Below are 27551 nucleotides of genomic sequence, written 5' to 3' on the forward strand. Positions count from 1 at the left end.
AAAGTGACAGTATGCTGTTTAAAATATCTCCACATCTTACAATATATTTAAAGATTAACTAATTTGCTCAAACTCCAGGACACGTTATCCTGAAGTTTAAACCTCACTGTCCTAAAGTTTGAAAATGTATCCAGAAATTCGAATTTTATGTCTTGCATTTTAAATTAGCAATTTAGAAATTCATGACACTTAGAACCCGTTTGGATTGACTTAAAAAAGGTGGCTTTTCAGCAGAAATAACTTTTAACAAAAAAATAATAAGATGAGGTTGCTAAGCTTATTGCTTTTGGCTTGTTTTAAGCAATTTTAAACTTATTTTAAGCACTTTTTGACTTTGCCAAATAGTAAAAAAAGATAAAAAGGACTTAAAAGCTGATTTGACGAGCTTAAAAGCCAATCTAAAGTTCCAAACACCCTCTTAGTCATAAATTTCAAATTAGCAGTTTAGAAATTCAGGGCTAAGTATCCTGCATTTCAAATTAACAGTTTAGAAATTCAGGACTAAGTATCCTGCATTTCAAATTAGCAGCTCAAAAATTTAGAATAATAAGTCCTGAATTTCAAATTAATAGCTCAAAAATTAAGGACACAAAAATTTAAAATATTTAGTCCTAAAGCTTGGACATATTGTCTAATTTTTAAATTTAGTGTAGATTATGAATATATTGCTTAAAAATAAATAGTAAAATGTCCCTGAAACGACAGCAGATCTGCTTTTCCCAGACGGTGTCTCGTCTCACTGAGAAAAGGAGATCTGCAAAGCGTAACGTTACCACCGAATAGAAAAAAGAGATGGCTTTGATGGCAGTGTTGGAGTCAGATCTTCGAGCTTTATCGGCAGAAGCTCGCCGGCGATATCCTGCCGTCAAAGATGCTGCAGAGCACGCTATTTTGAAGGTTCTTTCTCAAAGTATTCATTTTTCATTTTTTTTTGACTCTAAATAAATATTGATTCATATTTATATATAACTATGCAGTTAAGATGTTTGTCGAGCCCGAGTGAGATAGTACTTAACGAGGATATACTAAAGATATTTTTGATGGCGTGTGAAGTTAGGACTGTGAAAATGAGCGTGATTGGACTTTCTTGTCTGCAAAAGCTCATTTCTCACGATGTAGTTGCTCCATCAGCTTTAAAGGAGATTCTCGACACCCTCAAAGATGTAAGTTATATATACTATCCCGTTTCAGTTTATGTGAACCTATTTACTTTTTTGTACGATCAAAAAAGAATGACCCTTTCTAAATTTAAAATTAATTTTGCTTGAACCTACAATTCTACCTTAATGAGAAACTTTTATAACCAAACAAATACTCTGGGCCTTTTTGACTTGTTTAGGACCACAAATTACAATTTATTTTTTCTTAAACTCCGTGCCCAATCAAATAAGTTCGCATAAATTAGAACAGAGGGAGTATATAAGCAAGTTGTTGTTTGAGAAAATGCCTGCCATAAGTTAACAACATTGCTAGCGCGGAAACCAAATTAAATTAGAGCTGACAGTCAGTTTGATCTTGATAGTGCCTTGATTGCAATATTTCTATAATATAATATAATGGATTTTGGGTCCCCTCTACAAACCTTTGAGCCTTGTCATGCTTTGTTAAATCTCTCAGAAGTAACAAAGGTCTGATGTTGTTGAAAGTAACAAAATCCGAGCTAAGAGTGTCTCATTGTAGGCAAATGATGAAAATTCAAAGAAGAATCTAATCAAAACACAATAAAGACTTCCCAAGCATAATCTATTTAAAAAAAACACACGAGAAGTTCTGCAAAAGATTAGGTAGCAAAACTCCCTTTGAGCACCTAATGTAACATAAATGGAAGACCCCCCAAAGAAAGCAACATTTTGGATCAAAAAAGTATTAAAAGCAAAATATGCTGGATTTAAGGCAACGTGAAATAGTATACCTGCTAGTTCTTCCCATGCTATTTCAAGGTCAAGTATTAAAACACTGATCCTGTTTGGGTACCTTTGGTGGATTCTGAGTTCAAACTTTACAAAGCTCTTTTATTTTGAGCACCTCAAGTACTCAGCACAGAACCCGGACACTTAGTGTAGAAACTAAATACCCTGCATTTGAAGGACAAAGGTGACCGAGTAATAAGTTTATTTGCAGGTAACCTGATTTATTTGAAGTTAGCAATGCCGAAAGATGCACCATCACATTATGCTTTGAGGAACTTGAAAATCATTCTGCAAGAAAGATAGTTATTGCTGTTGGGTTCTAAAAGCTAACTTTTAGCAAGTTATGTGTTAGTAACTAGAGATATAACATCCACATGATCTTTCTTCTATAATTCATCCCAATAGTACTTTCCTCCTTCCGGTCTGAAATATTGTTGTATGCTTTTACACTATATTTGCATCATATAAAATCTGCCTCTTGTCAAAATCTTTTCACAGCATGGGGAAATGGCTGATGAGAGTCTTCAGCTTAAGACCTTGCAGACTATCCTCATAATATTTCAATCTCGTTTACAACCTGATAATGAGGTAATAATTAATCTATTGCCTCTCTCGGTTATCATAGTAAGTTGTTGGCTATTCTATGTGTTGCTGAAATATGGCTGAATCAGTGGTATCGGACATTGAACAACTAAGTGACTTTTGCGTAAACACAAAAGGACAAAACTTGTTCATGTATGCTTAATCTAGTTTTGTCTGGTTTTTTGGAAAAAAGCAGGAATTTGCTAGACTTTTGAGGGCATATGATGGAAACTGATATGCTTTCTGGGTACCTTGCTGTTGAATCTTATCTATGAATGTTGACTCCATGTGTAATATCTTTAGTTCCCTGTCTAGCATGAATGACAGTATTGTAAAGTACATAACTGAGTTCTAACACCTTTTATGTGAGTATTGAATGTTGCTCAAAACTTATGATTATGGTTGATGAACTCAAAACATTAGTTTGAATTTTGACAGTGAAACATAATATGTATAAGTATGCATAACAGAAAAAACATACTGCTGTATATTAAAGAAAGAAAAATCTGGCTTCTAGCTAGTGAGTATGTGATAACATGTAATACAGGGTGTTGAGTTGTCCCACATCGGTGGGATTTGAGGTCCTTGGTCTCCTTATATGGTCTTGGGAAATCCTCACCTCATAAGCTAGCTTTTGGGGTTGAGTTAGGCCTAAGGTCCATTTATCATGGTATCAGAGCCAGGCCCATCCCAATTATTGTTACCGATGTTGGGCCCCCATTTATGTTGTCCACGCTCCAGTTTGCAGGCCTGAGCGTGAGGGGAGTGTTGAGTTGTCCCACATCGGTGGGATTTGAGGTCCTTGGCTCCTTATATGGTCTTGGGCAATCCTCACCTCAAATGGGGGAAGTGCAGGAGCTTAGAAAAAGTCCTTCTTATAATTCCTTCAACGTTTCCAGTTTTCCTTTTTAGGCGGGGAATGTTATTTTGGGAGAATTGTGGTTGGTCTTCCTTTTTTAAAATGGATGTGCATTAACTTTTCTTTAACTTTCAGGACCACACCGCTCAAGCGCTTGGTATCATTCTTCGTCTTCTTGAAAACAACAGATCCTCTGATAGCGTGCGAAAGTGAGTTTAAAGGGTGAAATTAAAACGCATTCAGCTGGCTGTTCCCTTTTATCTCTTCTTTCATTTGGGTGCTCATTCTTGGCAAATTGTCTCAGTACTGCTGCAGCAACTTTTAGGCAAGCCGTAGCATTGATATTTGATCGTGTGGTTTCTGCTGAGTCACTTCCAGCCGGAAAATTTGGTTCTGGAGTGTACATTTCTCGTAGCAGTTCAGTTAGTAGTGATGTTAATCGCAATATAAATCAGCAAGAGTATGTACACATCCTGATAACTTTTTTTAACAGCTACACATCCTAATATTAAAATGGATTTAGTTTTTTCTGTCCTCTTCTCTGCATGTCTAGCAACTCTTTATTATATTCTGCTCGTGGTGATTCAGCAACTTAATAGATAATTGAGTGGTCTGGCCTGTCTTTGTTTCTTGCAGTCATACCTACTTTGTCAACTGTCTGTTATATTCCCTCTATCTATGCCGACATATTTAGTCATTTTTAGTATTACACCTATGCTAATCCGTGAGTGATCCCGTGAAGATTCGTGAAGAACCCTATTCGTTTAAATCTTATATTTCAAGTATTCTTCCTCGAGGACATCTTGTCTCCTTCTTGTTGTACTCTTCTTCTTATTGACTATATCTTCTTTCTTAGTGAGAGAATGTTTGCTTCTGTATAAAATATTCTACTGGCATTTAAGAAGTTTATGTTAGTGGTTGATCTAACTGGATTGTTTAAACAAATTGATTGCTTATCTTATGAAGTCTGATGTTATGATTTACGAATTTCAATTTCTCGACGTACTTGAACAGGTCGTTGGAGCAGGAGTTTTCTTCCGGAGGTCCATCGCTAATGAGGGATACCCTAACTAAATCTGGAAAGCTCGCACTTCGGTTGCTTGAGGACCTGACAGCTCTTGCTGCAGGTGGATCTGTATGTGCCAATATGAGTGGTTCTTCTTCTTGTTTGAAAGATGTTCAAATTCTATGGGCTGCCTACTTTCTGGAAGTGTTACACTATCAATGTGGTTTCTGTTACTTATTATAAAATAATAAAAATAAATGTGTTTCTGTTGCAAATGGAAGCTTTAGATTCCTCCCTGATATTATGTCTATTTTATACTTCAGGCTGTCTGGCTACGTGTCAGTTCCATTCAACGGACATTTGCACTTGATCTACTTGAGTAATGATCTAACCTTCTAGATTAATATTTTTATCCCCTTGGATATGGATTTGCTTGATGCTTGTGAAGTGTATCACATGAATGTGGAGCATTAATACTTTTATCCCCTTAAATATGATTTCTGCTTAATGCTTGTGAAGTGTACCACATGAATGTGGAGTATTATAATACTTACCTCTTCAAAGTAAATATCGTACTTGCTCAACAAAGCTAAGTACTGTTAGATTTTCAACTTTTGAGAAATACATTATTTTCCTAGAGCCCTAACTTGTAGAGTTTTGAAATTTTGCCATTCTTTCCAAAAGGCATATTTGGATTGAGTAAGTCATTGACACTTTCTTGTTCTATTTACATTATACATACTCACACGCTCTTTTATGTGTGTGTGTGTGTGTATATGTATATATTTATTTATAATGTATTTGATAATCGAGAATTTCGAGGACCATCTGGCGTACTTTCGAGACTTGATGGATAATGGGCTCGCCTCTCACTCTTTTCCATTTAAATATCAGGTTTTTTTATCTGAGACGGGGTTCAAACTCGTGACTTGCGCCTACCCTAGGTATGTGTGTTTTATGAGGGACGCACTTCGCAGACACACACACACTCTCTCTCTGTCTCTCTCTCTCTCTCACACACACACACTCAAGGGAGAGGGAAAGGGAGAGGGAGAGAGAGAGATGAGTCAAAACAATTTTTGAAGATCAAAGGACTAGTAACATTGGTCTCAATCCAACTGTGGTGAACCACTTTTTGTCAGTTTCATCTGTTGACAAGATTCACTCTCTTATCATGGACTATCAATGCATAGTAGGTGTCAATTGCTTTAGCTTTTGCATCGGATAATTGGATCTAGCGTGCCTTTGTTAAGGATGCCAAGAATATTGTTTAATTATTCTAAGGTGTATATCAATAAGAGTTAGTAGGGATCAATTAGAGATTATTTTTCCTGTGATTATGTAACCTTGATATGCTTTCCTATTTCAGAATAAGTGTACATTATTATTTGAGCACCCAACAACTTGAGAAATCATCAAGGCTCGCATTCTCTCATTTCTCTGCCGTGTTTCTTCTTTCTCACATGTATTAAAGCATTGGTGAAAATGATCGACGTGTATTTACCAATGATATTAGGGATAGAACTTTTTTGGTTGCCCTGCAATTTTTCTGGATAATGCGAGTGTTGCACGAACCTTACCTTAACATCTCAAAAGATAAAAAGAGTGCTAAGCAAATCTTTCTTAGCTTCCGTGAGTGTTGCATATAAACCAACACTAGAGTAAGACTAAAAACCCTCGTGCGAGCACAACCCAGAAAGACGCACCGTCACTTGAGTCCAGATGCGCCTCCGTGTGATGTCTAGAGGCAAGAATGTTCGGCGAAGTTATCTCAGGCCCTGACACTGTGAGTCCATTCAACTTCGCCTCTTGAGCCCGAGTTTACCTATAGAGGTTCCGAGCCATTCCGACTACTGCAACCCTAGTTAGAGTACTCCATTTTGTTTTTGGCGTGTTTCTCGACTTTTCTAATTTTCCATCGGCTGCAACCCACTCTTTTGACACCTTTAGAATAGATTGAAGTATGCGACTCCTCCCAGCATATTAGAGGATGAACTTCATCTCTAATAAAATTATAGATTTTCTGATGATACTCTGGCAAGTTTTCCGACGAATAGACTATTTTGATAACCTCATTTAGAGGCTTTTTTTTTTCAAGTTTTGTTTCGGAAAACTTCATATACTTAGTTGCATTGAGTTCATTAAGTACAAGGCATGTAAACAAAAATTCTTCTCAAATTGCATCGATGGTGCAAATTGGTAATCCACTTATGCCTCAAGTCCTCTGATTTTCTACCTTGAACCATTGATTCAAAAGCCTCAAATCATATTCCTGGTAATAAATTCCTCTTTACAATTTCTTACTCACTGTTCTGAATCACTTCCTAAAGTCACATTGACAACATTGTTGTTAAAGGCTTCCTTAAAGTGTGCTTAAGCCCTGAAGCTTAGTGAAGCCCAGGTTGTGCGCTTCGCCTCGCTTAATTGGCACTTTAGTGGAGGCATCAAGGCGTTAAGGCGTGTGTACCAATGGATTGTCTTTAAGGGCACAACTTCATCTATAGCTTAATTATAATTTTTCCATTCTATTGAAATAATTATTTATTGTGTTTATCTTATCTTAACAGCTATTAGTGTGTTCCTCCTAGGCCGACCAGTAGTACAAGGACCATTTTTGTAATTTCCTTTTTATGGTTCTTTATTATGCATGTTGTGATATTCACGCCCGTTACCATGTTACATTATTGCTAATATTCTTTGCTACTTGGTTGCGTTATCTTCACTGTTCCTTGAGCCGAGGGTCTATCGGAAACAACTTCTCTATCTCTATGAGGTAGGGGCAAGGTCTGCGTACACACTACCCTCCCCAGACCCCATTTATAGGATCAAACTGGGTTTTTTGTTGTTGTTGTTGTTGCTCTTCTTCCCTAAAGCCCATGATTTAATTGCGCTTTTCGCTTAAAGCTCCAACTGACTTTGGAGTTTTTTTACGCTTTTGAGTACTGTGATTGGTTAATGGATCCCAAACCATGACTGTTAGAGTCGGTAAAGCTATTTCTTTACCCTTTTTGACTTTAAATTCGGTCCTTTATGTTTTTGGTTGTTTTTCAATCTCATATTGGTTAATCACCTACTTGAAACACTTAGTTGTTCGTGCAGGATCATAGTATGAGGCAAGTAATTGGTACTGTGCGAATCACATGGATTTTTCTACCTTAACATATTGGAACCATCCATATGTTCTATTATTGAATCTCTTGTTTTTTTTTTTGTCGTCCTTATCTTCTATTTTTATCCTAAGTCTACATGTGAAGCTCTCTAGTCCAAAATGTCGATGTGTTATGATTGAGAAGATATTGCTCCACTCTAGTGGTACTTGTGAGCTTGTCCCTTTGCCTCTACGAAATTTCCAAATTGGTTATTAGTGGATTTATGCCATCAAGGTTGGTTTGGATGGTTAAATTGATCGATTTAAGGCTTGTTTTGGTTGTCAATGATTATACTCAGATATTTAGGATTGATGCTGGTGATACATTCCCTCTCCTGGCCAAGATTGTCTCTGTTTGTTGCAGTGTTTTGGATAGCGTGAGACGACAAATAGCGGTGAGGGCCCGCTTCACTAAGGCAAGAGGCGAGAAGCGAAGCGCTCACCTTTTTGATGTGAAGCGACAATTAATACAAAAAAATAAAATATTAAATTTGCATATATATATATATATATATATATATATATATAATTAATTAAAAACTCAATAGCAATAATATAGTATTAGATATATCAATTAAAAAATTAAAAACTCAATAGATAGTCGTAGTAGATTCATAAAATAAAACAAGCAATTGTTAGTATTATATTGGCTATTTTCTTCTTCATCCTCGGAGTCTTCATCAATTAGGGACCGACTTGAACTTGTAGCTACTCCCTTTCCCTTGTTATTTGAACTTGAAAAACTCCCTCTAAGACCATAGATATTCTCCACAACTCCAGCCGCCATAGAAACAATACCCCAATCGAGATCATCTCCTACATACACTTGTTCATCTTCATTATTTTGGGGGGCTCCCGTTAACCATTCACTTGCCTCTGTCAATGTTATCCAACAGAATTGGATCAATGGTATCGCGAGCGTCATAACGACGCTTCGATGTTCTATTGTATTTAATATACACTAGATCATTGAGATGCTATAGCTCAAGCCTATTCCTTTTCTTGGAGTGAATCTGCGCATAAGTTGTTTAGATTAATTAATAGATACTAATAATAATACAATATATAATATATTAATATAATAAATCTACTTCTTGCATGCTCAAATACACTCCAATTTCTCTCACATCCATATGCACTACAAGTTAAGCTTAGTACTTTGATGGCAAACTTTTGCAAGTTTGGAGTTTGATGACCAAAGTGCATCCACCATTCAACTATAGAAAAATATTTAAAAGTTAATAAGTATAAATAAATCAAATTAATTAAATTAAAGCTATAAGGACATCTTTATTAGAGTTAGTTACCTGGTAACCTTATGTCTCTGGCTCTAATAGCCGCCTATAAATCAAATAGGCCATCTGCTTGTGTGTACTTACCAAACTCCTCCCCTATTTGATCTACCATCGCTGCATCGGGGACCAACTTCTCAATACATTTATGGTATCCAACCCACACCTCTGAATCTAAAGTGCCATCTATACTATTCTTGTAAACAATCCCGGGTCCAAAATATGGCCTGCTGCATGCAAAGGTCGATGAAGTTGATCCGACCATCTTCTATCAGTATTCTCAAAAACTTTGTGGTTTCCCTAAAATGACGCTTCAATAGTTTCTTTGGCTCTATCCATAGTGTCATAAAGATAGTCTATTGGTGGTTTTCTCTCCCCATCCACCATAAGGTATCCTAATCAAAGGACCACCAACTTTAAGAGCCTGAACAACATCATTCCAAAATGATGGAGAAATAAGAATTTTGGCAGTTTCTTTCCCCGCAACTTCTTTTGCATATCTATTTTCTTTCCATTCGGTTGAAAGAACTAGCTTTCTTAAGTTTTTCTTTTGCAAGTAAAAACTATGTAAGGTCAAGAAAGCCGTTGCAAATCTAGTCTTGGTCAGTCTTACCAAATTTCTTTCATCTGTAAATTTCCTCATCAAATGCAACAACAATGGCCTTTGACTGATGTAAGAATATATCTTGACGGTCTTAGTGAAAACTATAAAAGTAACAATAACAATTTTATAGTTAATAGGACATAAGTATAAATAAAGTTAAAGATGACTATATTGAAGTTACCCGAAGCATATGGGTTTTCCTTGAATATGTCACCAAACATCAAATTGATACAATGGGCTTCACATGGAGTCCAATAAATGTGTGGATACACACCTTGCATCATCTTACCCGCACTAACATTCTCACTGCGTTATTGGTAACAATTTGTACAACATTTTCCTTCCCAATTTTCTCAATAGTCTTTGCAAACAAGTTGTACATTTTGGTGGAATCCGTAGAAGAGTTGCTAGCATTGTAAGATTCAAGAAAACACTACCTCTTGGAGGATTCACCACAATGTTGTCAAAGGCGCGCTTAAAGCGCGCTTAAGCCTTAGAGCGAAGCGCAAAACATGTTGAGCGTTTCGCCTCGCCTAGTGGGCGCTTCAATATTGTCATCAAGACTCTATGACATACTTTTCCTTGCCAATGATTGTAACCATGAAGAGACGACGCTAAATAATTGATATTTCAATATATCATAAAAAAATTCAATTTCTTTGTCCATATATATGGTATTCGTGCTTATAATTATTAGTCTTGGACCACACATACATATTTATATTTTTTTCTCTTTTTGCGCCTTTCTTCATTAAAGCCCGTGCTTTATTTGCGCTTTGCGCTTAAAGCCTCAACGGACCTAAAAGCTTTTTTGCACTTTTCGTCTTTGATAACACTGATTCACCAACACATTTATGACTATTTTCCCATTCCGTGCTGTCCATGTATCCATCATAATGGAACATCCAAACTTGTTCCATTCCACTCTATGCTCCTCAACAATCTTGTCTATCTTCTTCACCTCTTTTTAAGATGAGTTACTCTAACTTCATGATAGCTAGGGGGATTCATTCCTGGGCCATATTGTCCTACAACCTCAATGGATTTATCAAAAGTTTTGTTGTTAAAACAATTGAAAGGGAGCACTGCATCGTACATCCATGTTGCAAAAGCACTTACGGCGTGATCACTCAAAATCTTCTTGGCTTCTAAACCTGAACCAGAATCACCTTTTCCCTTTCTTGCTGTTTTGCCGAGAAATAAAGATTGACAGGACCTTTCGTTACTCTACACACTGTGGATGATCCACTAGAAATATTTGAAGATTTCTTTTGAGTTTTGGGAGGGGGTGAGGGTGGGGGGAGGTCCCATTTCATCATCTTCATCAATAAGATTCACAGATGCTTCATAACTCATTTGAGTTCTTGTCACATTTTCTTCTCAACAAATGCATTTACTTCCTCCCTAACATGAGCCTACTACATTTTTTAATCCACCAATCAAATGTTGTTTGTGACGAGTTATTCCACCATGTTATGTTTTTTCACAAAACACACATTTAATTGCGGATCTTGTTGAGCCTTCTATAGCATAATTCCAAACTATATCATTTCTTTTATTACCATCAGATGAAGCCATTTCAATACTGTTTATAGGAAAACAATTATAGTCAATATGCAATTAATTCTACTCTATAACTGAAAAAAGGAGGAAAATTCAGGTATGAAGGAAGCTGTCTGGCTTTGCCCAAAAAATAGTGCTGGACTCGAAAAACACAGCGAAAAAAAAAGAAGAGAAGAAGAAAAAGGAAGGAAGAAAGAGAGAGAAAGCTCTGCCAAAAAGCTCTCTGCTGCTCGAAAACAACAGAGCAAAAAAAAAAAAAAAGAAGAGACGAAAAAAAGGAAGAAAGAAAGAAAGAGGAAAGAGGAAAGAATAAACAAGAAAGAGGAAGAAGAAAGAAAAAAAAATGGACAAAGTCAGTCAGGCAGAAACTCGAAGAAGAAGAAAGGAGAAGAAGAAAGAAGAAAAGAGATGATGAAAAGAAGCATACCTGATCGAAGAAACTTGAAGAAGAAAGAAGAAATCTTGTTTGCTTCTTTGCTGTGGGGTTGAGTCGACGATGTTGAAGAAGAAAGAAGAAAATAAACTCAAGCCCTAATTTTTCTTTTAATCGCTGATGGTCTGCTTCCTCTTTTTTTTCTTCAAAAAAAAAAATCGCTACTGTGCGCCTCTCGCTACTCAGGCAAGGGCACTTGCTATTTTTATTTTGCCATGCAACAGAGGAAATTGGCGCTGCAGCCTCGCATCGCATCGCCTCACGCTATTAACGCTGAGGCGAGTGCTATTTACAACCCTGGTTTATTGTTTTTAGTCTGGCCGCTGTTCGTCATTGGCCTCTGTATTAGTTGAAAATAAAAATTGCATTTTCTTTAGGGGGATCTAGAATATGAGGGGTAAATGGAGCACCCACCAACTTTTGTAGCTCAGAGAGATTCTAGTGGTCTGGTATGTCGATTAGGTCGATTCTTATATGGTCTGAAGTAGTCTTCTTGATCATAATTTGGTAAGCTCAACACAATTATTCAGGACTTTGGCCAGTCCGCAATGAAGGATGAAGGTAATTGGCCTCTGTATTAGTTGAAAATAAAAAATGCATTTTCTTTAGGGGGATCTAGAATATGAGGGGTAAATGGAGCACCCACCAACTTTTGTAGCTTTAAGAGATTCTAGTGGTCTGGTATGTCGATTAGGTCGATTCTTATATGGTCTGAAGTAGTCTTCTTGATCATAATTTGGTAAGCTCAACACAATTATTCAGGACTTTGGCCAGTCGTCAATGAAGGTAATTATCTTGTATTTTATCGACATTCTACTCCAAATCTTTGCATGTATCTGGTATTTAATGGTGATATAGTTATCACATGTGATGATTAAAAGGACATCCCTAAGCTGAAGTATCATCTCTTTCAATATTTTCAGACCAACCATCTTGGCTAGTTGAGATACCACCTAGGTACTAAAGTCGCTCAATTCAGATTGGATATTGTAGTCTCATAAAGGAAGTATGCTCTTGATATTCGCAAGGAGATAGAAATGACAAACTATAGGCCTATCAATGTTAATATGGATATGAATGTTAAGCTTCTACCAGATTGAGGGAACCCCTTAGTGATCATGGACTACATAGGAGTTCTGTTGACAAGTTGAATTATCTTACTGTACTTGATTGGATATTGCTTTTCAGATAAGCATAGTAAGTCAGTTCTTGGATTCTTATATGACAGTCATTGATATGCAGTAATGTGTATTCTTTGGCATATAAGATCTGCTCCAGCAAAAGGATTACTTTCTGAGCATCAAGAACATGAGTAGATTGTTGGGTATATAGATGCAGATATTGAATAGAGTCACCTTCTAAAAACGATGTACTTCCGGATATTGCATTCTGGTTGGAGGTAATTTAACATCTGGAAAATTCAGTTCATGGATTCTTAAATGATAGTCATTGATATGCAATAATGATATTGAATAGAGTCACCTTCTAAAAACGATGTACTTCCGGATATTGCATTCTGGTTGGAGGTAATTTAGCATCTGGAAAAGTCAGTTCATGGATTCTTAAATGATAGTCATTGATATGCAGTAATGCATATTCTTTGGCATATAAGATCTACTCCAGGAAAAAGGATTACTTTATGAGGATGGAGGACATGAGTAGTTTTTGGGTATATAGATGCAGATATTGGATAGAGTCACCTTCTAACAAACGATGTACTTCAGGATATTGCATTCTCGTTGGAGACAGTTTAGCATCTGGAAAAGTAAGAAACAAAATGTAGTTGTAGGGTTCAGTGTAGAAGCAGAATACCAGGCTATGGTAGAAGCTACTTGTTAGCTCATATGGATCAAGCAGCTACTTCAGGATATTGCATTCTGGTTGGAGACAGTTTAGCATCTGGAAGAGTAAGAAACAAAATGTAGTTGTAGGGTTCAATGTAGAAGCAGAATACCAGGCTATGGTAGAAGCTACTTGTTAGCTCATATGGATCAAGCAGCTACTGTAAAAATCTGGAGATATTGATTAGATGAAACGTGTGTGATATTCAGGCTGGCCTTCATGTCGAATGAAGTTCTGTGTTTCATAAGAAAACTAAACATATGGAGATTGATTGTCATTTTGTCAGAGAAAAGATACTCTTAGGAGATTTCATTGCAAAGTTCGTGAAGTGGAATCAGCTAGCAGATATCTCGCCAAGTCTCTTGCTGGTCCCTGAATTATATGCATATATAACAAGTTCAGCACAGAGTGCTAATAATATTGTGTGATTATTGAATATATTGTACGTCTATTAGAATCAGTAGGAATTAGGTAAGAAAATTATGTTTCCTGCAATTATGTAACTTTGACATATTTTCCTCTTTTAGAGTAAGTTTAAATTATTATTTAAAGCCCCTAGTAGCTTGAGGAAACCTCTCGACCCTTCATAGGCTCCTGGTCATGGACCTTGAGATCACGAGGAAGAGGAGGAAGAGGAGGAAGAGGGCGATGTATAGCCAACATAGGATAAAGTGGGGAGCCTTGACGGAAGCTCAAGCGCAGGAGTTGGGGGTCAAACTGGTGACTATGGGGGCTTGGAGGAGTAGTGGTGACGCAAGCGCTATGTGGACCACGACTGCGCAATGCATTAGGGAAGCCGCGAGAGAGGTATTAGGGGTCTCAAAGGGTTACTCTGGTGGTCACAAGGGAGACTGGTGGTGGAATGGAGAGGTGCAAGAAAAAGTAGAAACCAAGAAAGCAGCGTATCTGAAGCTAGTGGAAAGTGTAGACGAGGAGGAGAAGTGGACGAGCAGAGGTGGGGATAAGAGGTTGTTCAGGTTAGCCAAGGCGCGAGAAAGGAAGGCGTGTGACTTGGACCAAGTGAAGTGCATCAAGTACGAAGAAGGTAGAGTTTTGTTGGATGAAGGGCTTATCCGTCGGAGATGGCAGACCTACTTCCATAGTCTCTTGAACGAGGAGGGGGACATGAGCATTGTACTGGGTGATTTGGAACTCTCCGGGAGTCGTTGTGACTTTGGGTATTGTAGGCGGATTAGAGTTGATGAAGTTGAGGGAGCTATGCGTAAGATGAGCAGGGGCAAAGTGATCGGGCCGGATGAGTGGAGGTGGAGCACGATGGTTCCCGTATACAAGAACAAGGGTGATATCCAAAATTGCAATAACTATCGGGGTATCAAGCTGCTTAGCCATACTATGAAAGTCTGGGAGAGAGTGATAGAGCTAAGGGTGAGGAGGAGTGTGTCTATTTCCGAGAACCAGTTCGGGTTTATGCCGGAGCGTTCGACTACAGAAGCTATCCAACTTGTTAGGAGATTGATGGAGCAGTATAGGGAGAGAAAGAAGGACTTGCATATGGTGTTCATCGACTTAGAAAAGGCGTACGATAAAGTTCTGAGGGAGGTTTTGTGGAGATGTTTGGAGGCTAGAGGTGTACTGGTTGCCTACGTTAGGTTGATTAAGGACATGTATGATGGAGTAAAGACCCGAGTGAGGACAGTGGGTGGGGACTCAGACCATTTTCCGGTTATGATGGGGTTGCATCAGGGGTCGGTACTCGGCCCTTTTTTGTTTGCTCTGGTGATGGACGTACTGACACGCCACATCCAAGGGTAGGTGCCGTGGTGCATGCTATTTGCAGATGATATTGTATTGATTGACGAGACGCGAGACGGTGTGAACGCGCAATTAGAGGTATGGAGGCAAACCCTGGAATCTAAAGGTTTCAAGTTGAGCAGGACCAAGACAGAATACTTGGAGTGTAAGTTCAGTGGCGAGACTCAAGGAGGGGAAGGGGAGGTGAGGCTGGACTCGCAGGTCATTCCTAGGAAAAGGGAGTTTTAAGTACCCTTGGTCTATTATTCAGGGGATGGTGAGATTGATGAAGATGTCACCCATCGTATTGGGGCGGGATGGATGAAATGGAGACTCGCTTCCGGTGTTTTGTGTGACAAGAAGGTGCCACCGAAACTTAAGGGTAAGTTCTACAGAGTGGTGGTCAGGCCAACGATGTGGTATTGGCCAGTCAAAATCGCTCATGTCCAGAAGATGAAGGTAGCAGAGATGAGGATGTTGAGATGGATGTGCGGGCACACCAGGTTAGATAGGATCAGAAATGAGGTTATTCGCGACAAGGTGGGTGTGGCCCCTATTGAGGACAAGATGTGGGAAGCGCGACTTAGGTGGTTTGGTCATGTGAGGAGGAGGAGCACAAACGCCCCGATGAGGAGGTGTGAGAGGTTGACATTGGAGGGCTTACAGAGAGGTAGAGGTAGGCCAAAGAAGAGGTGGGGAGAGGTGATTAGGCAAGACATGGCGCAGCTTCAGCTGACCGATGACATGACCCTTGATAGGAAGGTATGGAGGTCGATGATTAGGGTAGTAAAGTAGGTAGTCTAGAGTGTTCATAACAGTACGTTTTTATGACTAACTGTTGTTTTCTTTCATTGTTGATCACCTTACTGTCTTGTTGTTTTTATTCTGCTTTTATATACCTTTTTGGTACTGTCCCTTCTTGTCTATATTTTCATTAATATGGTGCCTTTTTGGTACTGTCCATTGTCTATATTTTTATTAATGTGGTGCTTATACTTTCCTGAGCCGAGGGTCTATTGGAAACCACCTCTCTATCCTCACAAAGTATGGGTAAGGTCTGCGTACACACTACCCTCCCCAGACCCCACAGTGTGGGATAATACTGGGTATGTTGTTGTTGTTGTTGCCTAGTAGCTTGAGGAAATTATCAATCTTCATATTCTATCTATTCTCTCTCGTGTTTCTATTAACATTTTTTCCTGGTGTGCATGATTTCATCTAGTTTAGAATAGGTGTAGAGGATTCATATAACCGTCCCCAACTAATATTATGGAGTTAGGCATAGTTGATTGATTTGATTGTCCATGAGTCGAGAACCTTCATGCTATATACAGTCAAACCTCTCTATAACAGCTTCGTTTGTTCCGAATATTTTTGGTTGTTATAGCGAAGTGCTGTTATAGAGAACATATATTATAACATGAACATTGGTTCCGAAAAAGTTTGGCTTTTATAGTGAAGTGTTGTTATATAGGGATGATGTTATAGAGAGGTTTGACTGAATAATGAATAGGCCATACTTTAGAGCATGAGCTATAGTAGCAGCTGTAGTATTTTATCCAGCATTGTTTTAATGGAATCTAAGGATTTTTTGGGTAGTTATTGACATCTTCTTGCACGATTTGAATAAATTGATTTTTAGTTATTCAAAAAAAAAAAATTGTAGAAGAAGAACGATGAAGAACACAACTAAGAAAACATGTTTATGTAGATGGTCTGTACAAATAAGTCTGAAGAGTTTTCTGTAGCTGTTGACTAATTTATTTAATATGTTTTGTGATTTTGATTTTGCTTCTCATGTTGCTTCATTGTTTTTCAGGTTTATTTTGTCCAATTATGTGGTGCTGTTCAGAGTGTTGGTTCCTTATGAAGAGGTATAGAGATATCGTCTTTACTTCTAGCTGAATTGATTATATCCATTCTCTAATCGATAGCTTCTAAATAGCAGGTTCTTCGTCGCCAGATATGCTCACTGCTAATGACATCACTTCGTACTGATACCGAGGTGATAGTTCTTCCATCTGGAATTTAGTGTCACGGAAACAGATTTAAGGCTTAAGCATAAACTTTAAACTGCTGTCATCGCAAGAATCTGGTTCTCTTTATTTGTTTTGTATCTTATACATTATCCTCTGAGCAGCCTGAAGGAGAATCCGGAGAACCTTATTTTCGGCGTCTGGTGTTGCGTTCAGTAGCCAACATAATCAGGCTATACAGTTCTTCACTTATCACTGAATCTGAGGTAAATATTTAACCATTTTATGACATTTGCTGTTCCTTTTGGTGGTCATTATGGATTCTTTCTGAGAAGAAATTCCATCTATGTTGACAGAGTGATTGCCTTATGTTAAGAGTATTGTAAATGATATGATGTTCAACTAGAATTAGTCAGAGTTAATTAGATTGATTGTTCATGAAATTAGATAGTCAGAATATTTTTTCCTATAGTATAACTTGTGCATTCACTATTTAGACCCGGTAGCTTGGGGAATAATCAAGTTAAGTTTTCTCTCAATATTCTTTCCTGTGCTTTTTTTTCCTCACATGATGTTGGAGCTTGTATGAGGATTTTATTGCTGCACATTTACCAATGATGTCTAGGAAGAAAACTTCGTCGCTGTGCATAGCGGCTGAGCAATTGATTGTCAAATCCATGAGTGTTGTGCATCAACCAACACCAACACTAGGTTTGGAAGTCTTAGGCGACCACACCCCAGAAAGCCCATTCCCAGAGGCTCCTCATGTGCCTCCATGCACTGACCTAAGCTCAGGAAATTCTGGCGAGATCTCTGCACACACTGCTTGTGTGCTGTCCTCTGGCGACATTCTGGCAAAATTCTTTTGAGTGGGCTCGCCTCTTCATTTCAAGTCTACCCATAGTTCCCACTGCATTCCGATTGCTGGACCTTAGTTTGTGATACTCATGCAGCTTTTCCGATGAGACTTTCTTGATACCGGTCAGTTCTTGACTGTCTAGTCATCTTTCCACCATCTTTTTAGCATCAGTCAAGTCAACTTGGACTCGGGAACTCTTACCTTTCCATCATCTTTTTAGCATCATTTAGGCTCTACCTGATTTTCCAAATATTAGGCGACATTTTCAAACGAGCAGAATCTTCCGGCAGTCTATTTGAGTAAATTTTTCTGATCAGCCTGCTTACTGTCCTATTTGACTCTTATTTATTAACTTGATTAATTTAAACAATAAATGTGAGAAAGAGTTGAGTGGTTTGGTTACATGAAAATGAGATTCAAAACTTCGAGTGTTCGAATAGTTTCTTTACATGTGTATATTGAGTTCCTTCGACACAAAATACTTAAACAAACATCTTCTGAGATAACCTCTACTGTTCAGACGGGTAATAGCGTAGCTTGTTATTCCAAATATCCTACTTCAGTCCTTGGGCCATTATTTCAGGTGCCTCTAATCACATTTGTGGTAATAAATCCCTTTCCTCTACTATTTATTTTCAATCTCTTCCAATAATCACACCGGCCAATGGATCTCAAACCATGTAAACCGGAATAGGCCAAGTTAGCGCACTTCCTTTCCTAACTTTAAATTCTGTTCTTTGTATTCTTAGTTGTCAGTTTAATCTTATATCAATTATTCATTTATCCCAAACTTTTAATTGCTCAATGGCTTTCTTCAACAACTTTGTTGTCATAGAGGATTGCAGCACGAGACGGATTATTGGTACCGGACGTGAAACACATGGACTTTATGACCTTAGCCTAAATAAATCACCCACACGTTGTCCTCCTCCCAAAACTTGTCCTGTTATTGATTCACCTATTCAATTACATAGGCGATTACAACAATCTAGTTTATCTGAACTCCAAAAAATGTTCTTGTTTTGACTAAATTGTCTACTTTAAATGTGAGTCATGTTAACTTGGTAAGCATACTCGTTCCTTTTCCTCAATGTACTTCAGTTCATTTAGATGTTTGTGTCCAAGTTAGGGCAGTTCCACTTTGGGATTCTGCTACTTTGTCGATTTCGTTGATGATTATTTTAGGTGTTCTTGGATATTCTTGATGGAAATCGATCAGAGTTACTAAAGTTCCATGCTGAAATTGAAAATTAATTTGGGCTTCTATTTGCACTTCTCATTGTGATAGCGCGCCAAAATATTTATATTCTCCATTTCAGTAGCTTATGAACTTTTATGGGAAGTTTCATCAAAGGTCATCTGCTTTCACATCTCAACAGAATTAGATAGCTGAGAGGGAAAACATGCATCCCGTTGAGACTGCTCGCACCCTATTTATATAATCTCATGTTCCGTTGTATTTTCTAGGATGCAGTTATTATGTAATGTTATTTTATTAATAGCATGTCTTCCTCCGCTATCCAAAATGAAGTCCCACACTCTGCTTTGTTTCCTAACTCATCTTTGTTCTCTTTTATTCCTCATGCTTTGAGAGCACATGATTTGTCCATAATTTTACTCTGGGAAAAGACAAGTTAGCTCCTCGTGCTCTTAACTGTGTATTACTAGTTTCATATTTTGGGGATTCTACCTTTATCTCTTCGTTTTCTTCCATATCTCCACGATCTACAGCTCCGCCAGCTTTTTTTTCCACCATGTATAGTTCGACCTTCTATAGCTCCACCTTCTTTAGCCCCACCGTTCTTGATTTATCATTGTCGTCTGCATTTTTCATTCGTTCCAGATAACTCACACCCAAAATCAGAATGTTTGCCTGCTGTGGAGATTGTGGACTAGTCTCCCTCACAAAATCGGCTTATTGCCGCTCAAAAAGATATTCATCCTAGTTGTAACCCTAATCCTAATTCTAAGTTTACCTATCGGAGTTATCATCGTTTGTTGCCACCTCATTATGCCTTTGTATCATCACTATCATCTGTTTCTATTCGTATGAGTACATGTGGAGCTCTTTCTCATCCAGGCTGGCTGCATACTACGATTGAGGAGATGTTTGTTTTACAATCTAGTGGTACTAGAAAGCAAATCTATTATTGATTGTCGTTGCGTATATGTTGGCCTTGATAGATGGATTAATCGGCTAAAGGCACATCATGTTACTAAGGTTATACACGGATTATTGGAGTTGTCATGAAGATACATTTCCCCTGCGGCTAAGATACTTTAAATCGTCTTTTTCTATCCTTAGCTACTGTTCGCCAATGTCCTTTTATCAGTTAGATATCAAGAATGCTTTTCTCAACGACAATCTTGAGGATTAAGTATACATGGAGCAACCACCTGGTTGAGTCTAGTGGTCTTATATGCCGGTTGCGTCGGTTTGTATATGGTCAGAAATAGCCTCAAGCATGGTTGGTTAAGATTAACACGGTTATTCAGGAGCTTGGCAATGTTCGTAGTCTCACTGATCATTCTATTCTATCAATATGCTGCTCCAAATCTGTGCATTTATTTGGTAGTTTATGTTGGTGATATAATCTTCACGGTCAATGCTCGTGGAGGGTCTACTAGAAATAACCTCTCTATCTTCACAAGGTAGAAGTAAGGTCTGCGTACGTACTACCTTCCCTAGACCCTACTTGTGGCAATACACTGGGTATGTTGTTGTTGTGCAATGCTCAAGAAAGTCTAACTAAATTGAAAAGGAGCATCTCGTTCGGCACTTCTAGACTAAGGATCTAGAGAGATTGAAATGTTTCCTAAGCATTGATGTCGCTTAGCCCAAATTAGGAATTGTCTTCTCATAATGTAAGTATTTGCGGGACATTCTTGAGGAGATATGAATAACAGATTGTAGAGCCATTGATACTCCAAATGGATTCCAATGCTAAGCTTTTTCTAGGTTTAGGGGAAACCCTGAGTGATCTTGGAAGTAATAGGCTGTTGGATGGTAAGTTGAATTATCTCAATATGACTCGACTTGACATATTGAAGAATACAAACAATTGGAATATACTTGACAGTTGAATTGCCTTTCAATGAGTGTTGAAAGTTAGTTTATGGACTCCGTATGACAATCATTGGAATAAATTGTTTGTATTCTTCAATATATAAATTCTGCCCTAGCTGCTTTGAAGATCGAGGCCATGAGCGGATTGTTGGATAGATAGATGCAGATTGGGCAGGACCACTAGACGATGTACTTCTGAATATTATATTCTTTTTGCGATGCATAATGTTAAGATAGGAGGGGAAAGATGAAAATAAATACAATTAACCTTAGAACCCCTTTTGGGAAACAAAAAAGAAAACTTAGTGGGTGTTTGGACATAAGAATTGTAAAATTCCAAAAAAAAGTGAAAAAAAATTTCAAGTGAAAATGGTATTTGAAAATTAGAGTTGTGTTTGGACATGAATATTATTTTGGATTGTTTTTGAAGTTTTGTGAGTGATTTGAGTGAAAATTTTGAAAAATAGCTTTTTGGAGTTTTTCAAATTTTCGAAAAATTCCAAAATTCATCTTCAAGTGAAAATTGGAAATTTTATGACCAAACACTGATTTCGAAAAAAAGTAAAAATTTTTCGAAAAAAGTGAATTTTTTTTATGTCCAAACGGGCTCTTACAACCCTAACCTAAATCTCGTTAAATCCTTTCTGACGAAGTATATTCATTAAAAGATTTGTGACGTGTGTTGGTACGCAAATTACCACTGCTTGTATTTCTTTCTTAGTGTTTTACTCAATGCTACTGCACGCTTTATCTCCTTCTGTAGTTTTGTAGAGCATGCTTACTTTTTGATGTCAGATTTGTTAACAAATCTTCTGATCTTCTTAGTCTTGCTGAATTTAAGCTATTTTCCTATTTATTTGTTATGTTTTTGATCGACAACTTTATTTCCTATCTATGAGTATTTTTCACTGCTAAACTAGTCAATCCTCTTTCGGACAGGTATTTCTCAGCATGTTGGTGAGGGTTATATCTCTAGACTTACCGTTGTGGCATCGCATTCTTGTTCTTGAAATTTTAAGGGTAATTCAAAATCTTCTTTTCTCTTAAGATAATTCTCCTGTAGTTGTTGCTGCCAACCATTACACTGAATCTGTGAAATAGTCAAGTGAATATTAACTTCTATCTAATCTAATTTTAGTAACTTTGCTTATTTGGCAGGGCTTCTGTGTGGAAGCACGCACGATGCAAGTTCTTTTCCTTAATTTTGACATGTAAGGTTGCTCACCTTTTGATCCTTGGATTTTTCTTTGTAGATAATTGTTTGGATGAAACATACTTTTTGCAGTTAATTATAATCAGTTAAAATGTTGCTTTTTGTAAATAATTTCACCTCCTAGATTGTGAAATTATGTGAACTACCTCTTGTGTTTTTTCGCACAGTAAAGTATGCAGGTTTTGCATCTGTGTTCATATTCTCTTGACCATATAATCTCTCTTCAGAGGAGAAAACTAAAGTTATACAAAAAGGAAAAAGAAAAATAGAAAATAATATGCAAAATGGAATACCCTATGTATTATCTTCCACTGAAAATAGAACCAAAAAACTAAATCATACTTTCTAAAGACTTATTTATCTTTTTCATTTATTTATTTTTGGTTTGCTTTTCCTTTTACTCCCTCCATCCCATTTTGTTTGGCACATTTCCTTATTAGTCCATAAAAAAATGACACATTTCTATATATCCTTAATGAGAAACTTTTATAACTACACAAATGTTATGTCATGTTTCTTATCAAAAAAATTAATGTTGTGTCATGTTTAAGACCTCATGTTTGTCTTATAGCAACACAGATGTTATAGCAATTTTAAGAAAACAAGTTTAAAAATCATCATTTACTTCAAAACCTTCGTGTTGAGTCAAGCTATGGGAAACAAATTGAAACAAAGGGATTAGTATTCTAGGAAATATTTGGCTTGAAATTGATTAAAAGCTTAATTTAGTAGTGTTTGTAGTAGCAAAAGTAACTTGCACTCCTTTCCAATAACAAAGTTCCTCTCGATAGAAGGTTGAACGTTATACCACTTCCTCTCTCTCGTTCCATCATGAATATGAATGGCAAATCTCTCGTCAATTGTCGCACTCTTTCTTTTTTGGTGAATAAGGTAAAGTCTTATATATTTATCAGTCAAGTGTATGCTGGTATGAACTCCAGGGTACACCAAAAGTGGGCCTCATAGATTGTGTAGAGATAATAAAGTCAATCATGGCCTCTGCATGGTGAGTCTCATGTACATTTGCATGTTGCACCAAAAAAAAAAAGCAAAGAAACACAATTAAATATGCCAGAAGTGAAGGCACGGGAAAAACAATATTATTAATATGTGTTACTTAACTATATACAAGGAATTTATATTTATACTCTACACATATTCCAGTGTGCGATACTCAACCTAATGTATACATAAACAATCTAACACTCCCACTCAAGCCGCTGCGTATAAATCATATGTACTGAGCTTGTTACAAATGTAACTAATACGAGGACCAGTGAGGGACTTGGTGAAAATATCTGCAAGCTGATCATTTGACTTCATAAACTTTGTAGCAATATCTCCTGAGAGTATCTTTTCCCTAACGAAGTAACAGTCAATCTCAATGTTTAGTCCTCATGGAACACCGGATTTGACATGATATGAAGGGCATCTTGATTATCACACACAATTAACATCTGATTGATTTCAACCAATTTCACGTCTTTGAGCAATTGCTGGATCCAAACTAGCTCCCTTGTTGCCATAGTCATTGCTCGATATTTAGCTTCTGTACTAGACCGAGCAATCATATTCTGTTTCTTGCTCTTCTAATATACCAAATTGCCTCCTACTAAAACACAATATCCAGATATAGGATGTCTATCAAAAGGTAATCCTGCTCAATCAGCATCTGTGTATCCAACTATTTGTTCATGGCCTCGATCCTTGAACAATAGTCCTATGCCCGGGGTTGATTTCATATACCGAAGAATCCGGACAACTGCATCCTAATGACTATCATAGGGAGAGTCTATAAACTGACTAGTCATTGTGAAGTAATTCAACTTACCAACTAGCTGCCTATATCTTACAGGATTGCTAAGAGGCTCCCCTTATCTAGGCAGAAGTTTAGCATTTGGTTCCATATGAGTGTAAATGGGTCTACAACCTGTCATTCATGTCTCCTAAAAAATGTCTAAGACATACTTCCGCTAGTGATGCCATCATTAAGGTCGTCGGTAATAACAATATCGTCAATATAAACCACCAAATAATTATACAAATTTGGAGCAGAATGCGGGTAAAACACGGAGTGATCAACCTCACTACAAGTCATTCCAAACTCCTAAATAACTGTGTTGAACTAATCAAACCAGGCTCGAGGAGACTATTATAGACCATAGAATGACCGTGCAACCCTCATACAATGCCATTAAACTCCACATAAGCAACAAAACCAGGTGGTTGCTAAGCCATGGATAGAAAAAGGCGGATATGTGCTATTTTAGCCACGAGAGAAAGTATCACTGTAATCAAGCCCAAATATCCGAGTATAAGCTTTTGCCAATGAGATGGGCTTTAAGGCGATTAATTTGACCATATGGACTAACTTTGACTGCATACATCCATCGACAACCAATAGTAGATTTACTTGGAGGTAGAGAAACAAGTGCCCAAGTACCACTAGCATGTAAAGCAGGCATATCGTTAATCATAGCTTGTCGCATTCCAGGATGAGATATCGCTTCACTTATGGACTTAGGGATAGAAATACAGGACAAAGATGACACAAAGGCATAGCGGGTTAATGATAAACGATGATAATTCAAACCAATATAATGTGGATTAGGATTAAGAGTGGATCGAATACCTTTCCGGAGTGCGATTGCTGGACTAGGAGGAGACAAGTCCGCAGTAGGTGAAGGATCCGATACATGACATGAATCATCTGGACGTGATGCTGGAAGCTGACGACGATGATAAGTACTGGAGTGATAGGTGGTGGAGCTGTAGTGGAGCTGAAACTGTAGGTGATGAAATTGAATACCTTTTCGGAGTGCGATTCCTGGACTTGAAGGAGACAAGTCCGCAGTAGGTGAAGGATCCGGTACAGGGCATGAATCGTTTGGACGTAATGCTGGAAGTTGACGGCGGTGATCAGTTAAAAGAGGTGGAGCCGTAGAAGATGGAACTAGAATGGTAGGTGGTGGAGTTGTAGGTGGAGCTGAAACTGTAGGTGATGATACCGGAGCGGCAGGTGATGGAGCATGGAGGAAGGTGAGAGAGAGATAGTGACCGAATCTCCAAAATATGAAATTGGTAACGCCTCAGAAATATCTAAGTGATCGCATGGACCTGTGAAGTATGACTGGGCTTCGGAGAATGTAACATACTGGAAAGTATATATTCCGATTTAGAGTCCTATTTGAACTATGGGGGACACTAAGGCAGTGAATAACACTTCTATGAGGGACAACACTACTCTTTCACAAATAAATACTATAAAATTGGGTAGGTTTGGTACGTATCTTGCTTGGTCAAGATCTTATTTGCTTTTTATTAAGTTTAGAAAGTTGCTGGGTTATATTACTGGAAGCTATGGTCAATAGGATTCTAACAATTCCCTACTTATGACATGACTTTAGAATCCTATGCACCCTCGAATTTTTAAAAAGTATTTATTGCTTGATACTACTGAAAAGATCTGAAAATCAACTAAGCGCATTTACTCTCGCTGGGAAATGATGCCCAGATCTTTGAAATTTGAAATGAGATTCATGCCACTAAGCTAGGTGAGTTGACTATCACTGATTACTATTCTGAGTTAACTGGGTTATGGCAGGAGATTGACTACTATCAATATCTCCAAGCGAAGCGTACTGATGATGCAGTTCTCTTTCAAAAATTGGTTGAAAAGGAAAGGGTATATGATTTTCTCGCCGATTTGCACAGAGTACACAATTAGATCAGGGATTCAGGGTTCAAGTTCTTGGTAAAATTCCTTTTCCTTCTCTTAAAGATGCATACTCTTATGTTCAACAGGAAGAAAGCCAACGACATGTCATGCTTTATTCAGCACCAACCGAGAAGTCTTGGTTAACTATGTCTCATGAGCAACCAAGGGCATTTACTTCTGATAAAGAGCACATGCACTGTGATTGTTGCTAGATCAAAAAGAGAAATCTTTTTTTCTCAAAGAAGTATATTCTAGATCTCTTAAATGAAACTGGTATGAGAGGTTGCAGGCCATCAGAATCAGTTCAAAGCAATCGCAAGTTACAAACAGGAGTTGGAAAGTCGGTTGATAAGGAGAGATATCAGAAGTTGGTTGAAAGACTCATTTATATCTCTTACACTAGACAGACATAGCCTATTCAGTTAGCTTAGTGAGCCAACTCGAGATCCTCATATGCTAGCTGTCATTCACATTTTGCGGTATCTGAAGTTTGCTTCAGGAAAAGATCTGCTTTTCTTCTAGCATGGTCACCTCCAGATAGAATAGAAGCCTTTACAGATGTGGATTGAGCTGGATCTCTAGATGACAAAAGATTTTCATATGGTTACTGTACACACGTAGGAGGGAACTTGGTTACTTGGAGAAGCAAGAAACAAAATGTAGTTGCTAGATCATGTGCGGAGACAGAATATAGAGCTATGGCCCAGGGTGTCTGTGAACTTTTGTGGCTACAAAAGCTATTAGAGAAAATTGAGATTGTCCGAAAAAAAAGAAAACTTTCCTGTATTGTGATGAAAAGGTTGCAATTGGTATAGCTCATAACTCCGTTCAACATGACCGAAAGAAACATGTTGAAATTGATACACTTCAACAACAACAACAAACCAGTAATTCCAACAAGTGATCGACACTTCATCAAAGAAAAGATTACAAGTGGTATCTTGAGTTTGCTTCATGTGTCATCAGATTAATAGCTAGCAATGTGTCTACAAAAGGCCTCAACAAACAAACCTTTCATACTTTGATCTACAAGTTAGGCATGTGTGACATCTTTGCACCAACTTGGGAAGGAGTGTTGACTAGCTTGATTGTAGGAGATTTGTTTTCTTATTCTAATTCATTTGTTGAGCCGAGGGTCTATTGGAAACAACCTCTCTATCCTCACAAGGTAGGGGTAAGGTCTGCGTACACCTCCCCAAACCCCACGATGTGGGATAATACTGGGTATGTTGTTGTTGTATTCTAATTCATTTGCTCTAATTTTGTAATTGTTCCGTTCCTTAATTAGTCATAGGACCTCCTGTATAAGTAGCCTTGCTCATTGAATGTAAATACATACTCATATATGAAAGAAGCCTTTTCTTCTTAAAGTTTACGATATCTGAAGTGAAATTTATTAAAAGTTTTACACCATTGCAGGCCCAGTTTGGATTGTGTACAAGTTCTGTAATCCTAAGCACCTACTTGACTTCCAACATTAATACAATTGATTTTACCTATCTAAAAAATATCGTGTTCCCCTATTCTCCGTTCCCCCCTTTTATGCATATGTGAACGTATTTGGTGTATGCAGGCATCCAAAAAACACAAATGTGGTTGAGGGTATGGTAAAAGCTCTTGCTCGTGTTGTTTCTAGTATCCAGGTGCACAATATGGGCTCTACACTTATTTACTTTATTCCTAATCCATTTTTTATTTTACCTCTTTATCTTGCTATTTCCACTATC

At 37.7% G+C, this 27551-nt stretch overlaps 1 protein-coding gene across 16 annotated transcripts in view; it reads left to right on the plus strand.

Moving 5' to 3' along the window:
* The first annotated feature begins 689 nt into the window (after positions 1-689).
* LOC107816080 (uncharacterized) overlaps positions 690-27551 on the plus strand; it is a 73591-nt gene continuing 46729 nt past the window's right edge. For 8 of the 16 annotated variants that reach the window (XM_075248209.1, XM_075248210.1, XM_075248211.1 and 5 more), the window contains exons 1-13: positions 695-897; positions 978-1163; positions 2409-2498; positions 3487-3560; positions 3656-3811; positions 4366-4486; positions 4681-4736; positions 16811-16865; positions 16940-16996; positions 17132-17233; positions 21833-21913; positions 22052-22104; positions 27398-27467. In XM_075248209.1, the coding sequence (XP_075104310.1) occupies positions 793-897; positions 978-1163; positions 2409-2498; positions 3487-3560; positions 3656-3811; positions 4366-4486; positions 4681-4736; positions 16811-16865; positions 16940-16996; positions 17132-17233; positions 21833-21913; positions 22052-22104; positions 27398-27467 (1206 nt within the window). In that variant the 5' untranslated portion in view covers positions 695-792. Of the gene's footprint in view, positions 898-977; positions 1164-2408; positions 2499-3486; positions 3561-3655; positions 3812-4365; positions 4487-4680; positions 4737-16810; positions 16866-16939; positions 16997-17131; positions 17234-21832; positions 21914-22051; positions 22105-27397; positions 27468-27551 lie in introns of those variants that run through there. The other 8 variants (XR_012706687.1, XR_012706686.1, XR_012706688.1 and 5 more) reach the window with 5 other exon arrangements.

The sequence above is a fragment of the Nicotiana tabacum genome, chromosome 24 (assembly GCF_000715075.1).
Source record: "Nicotiana tabacum cultivar K326 chromosome 24, ASM71507v2, whole genome shotgun sequence".
NCBI classification, from domain to species: Eukaryota; Viridiplantae; Streptophyta; class Magnoliopsida; order Solanales; family Solanaceae; genus Nicotiana; species Nicotiana tabacum.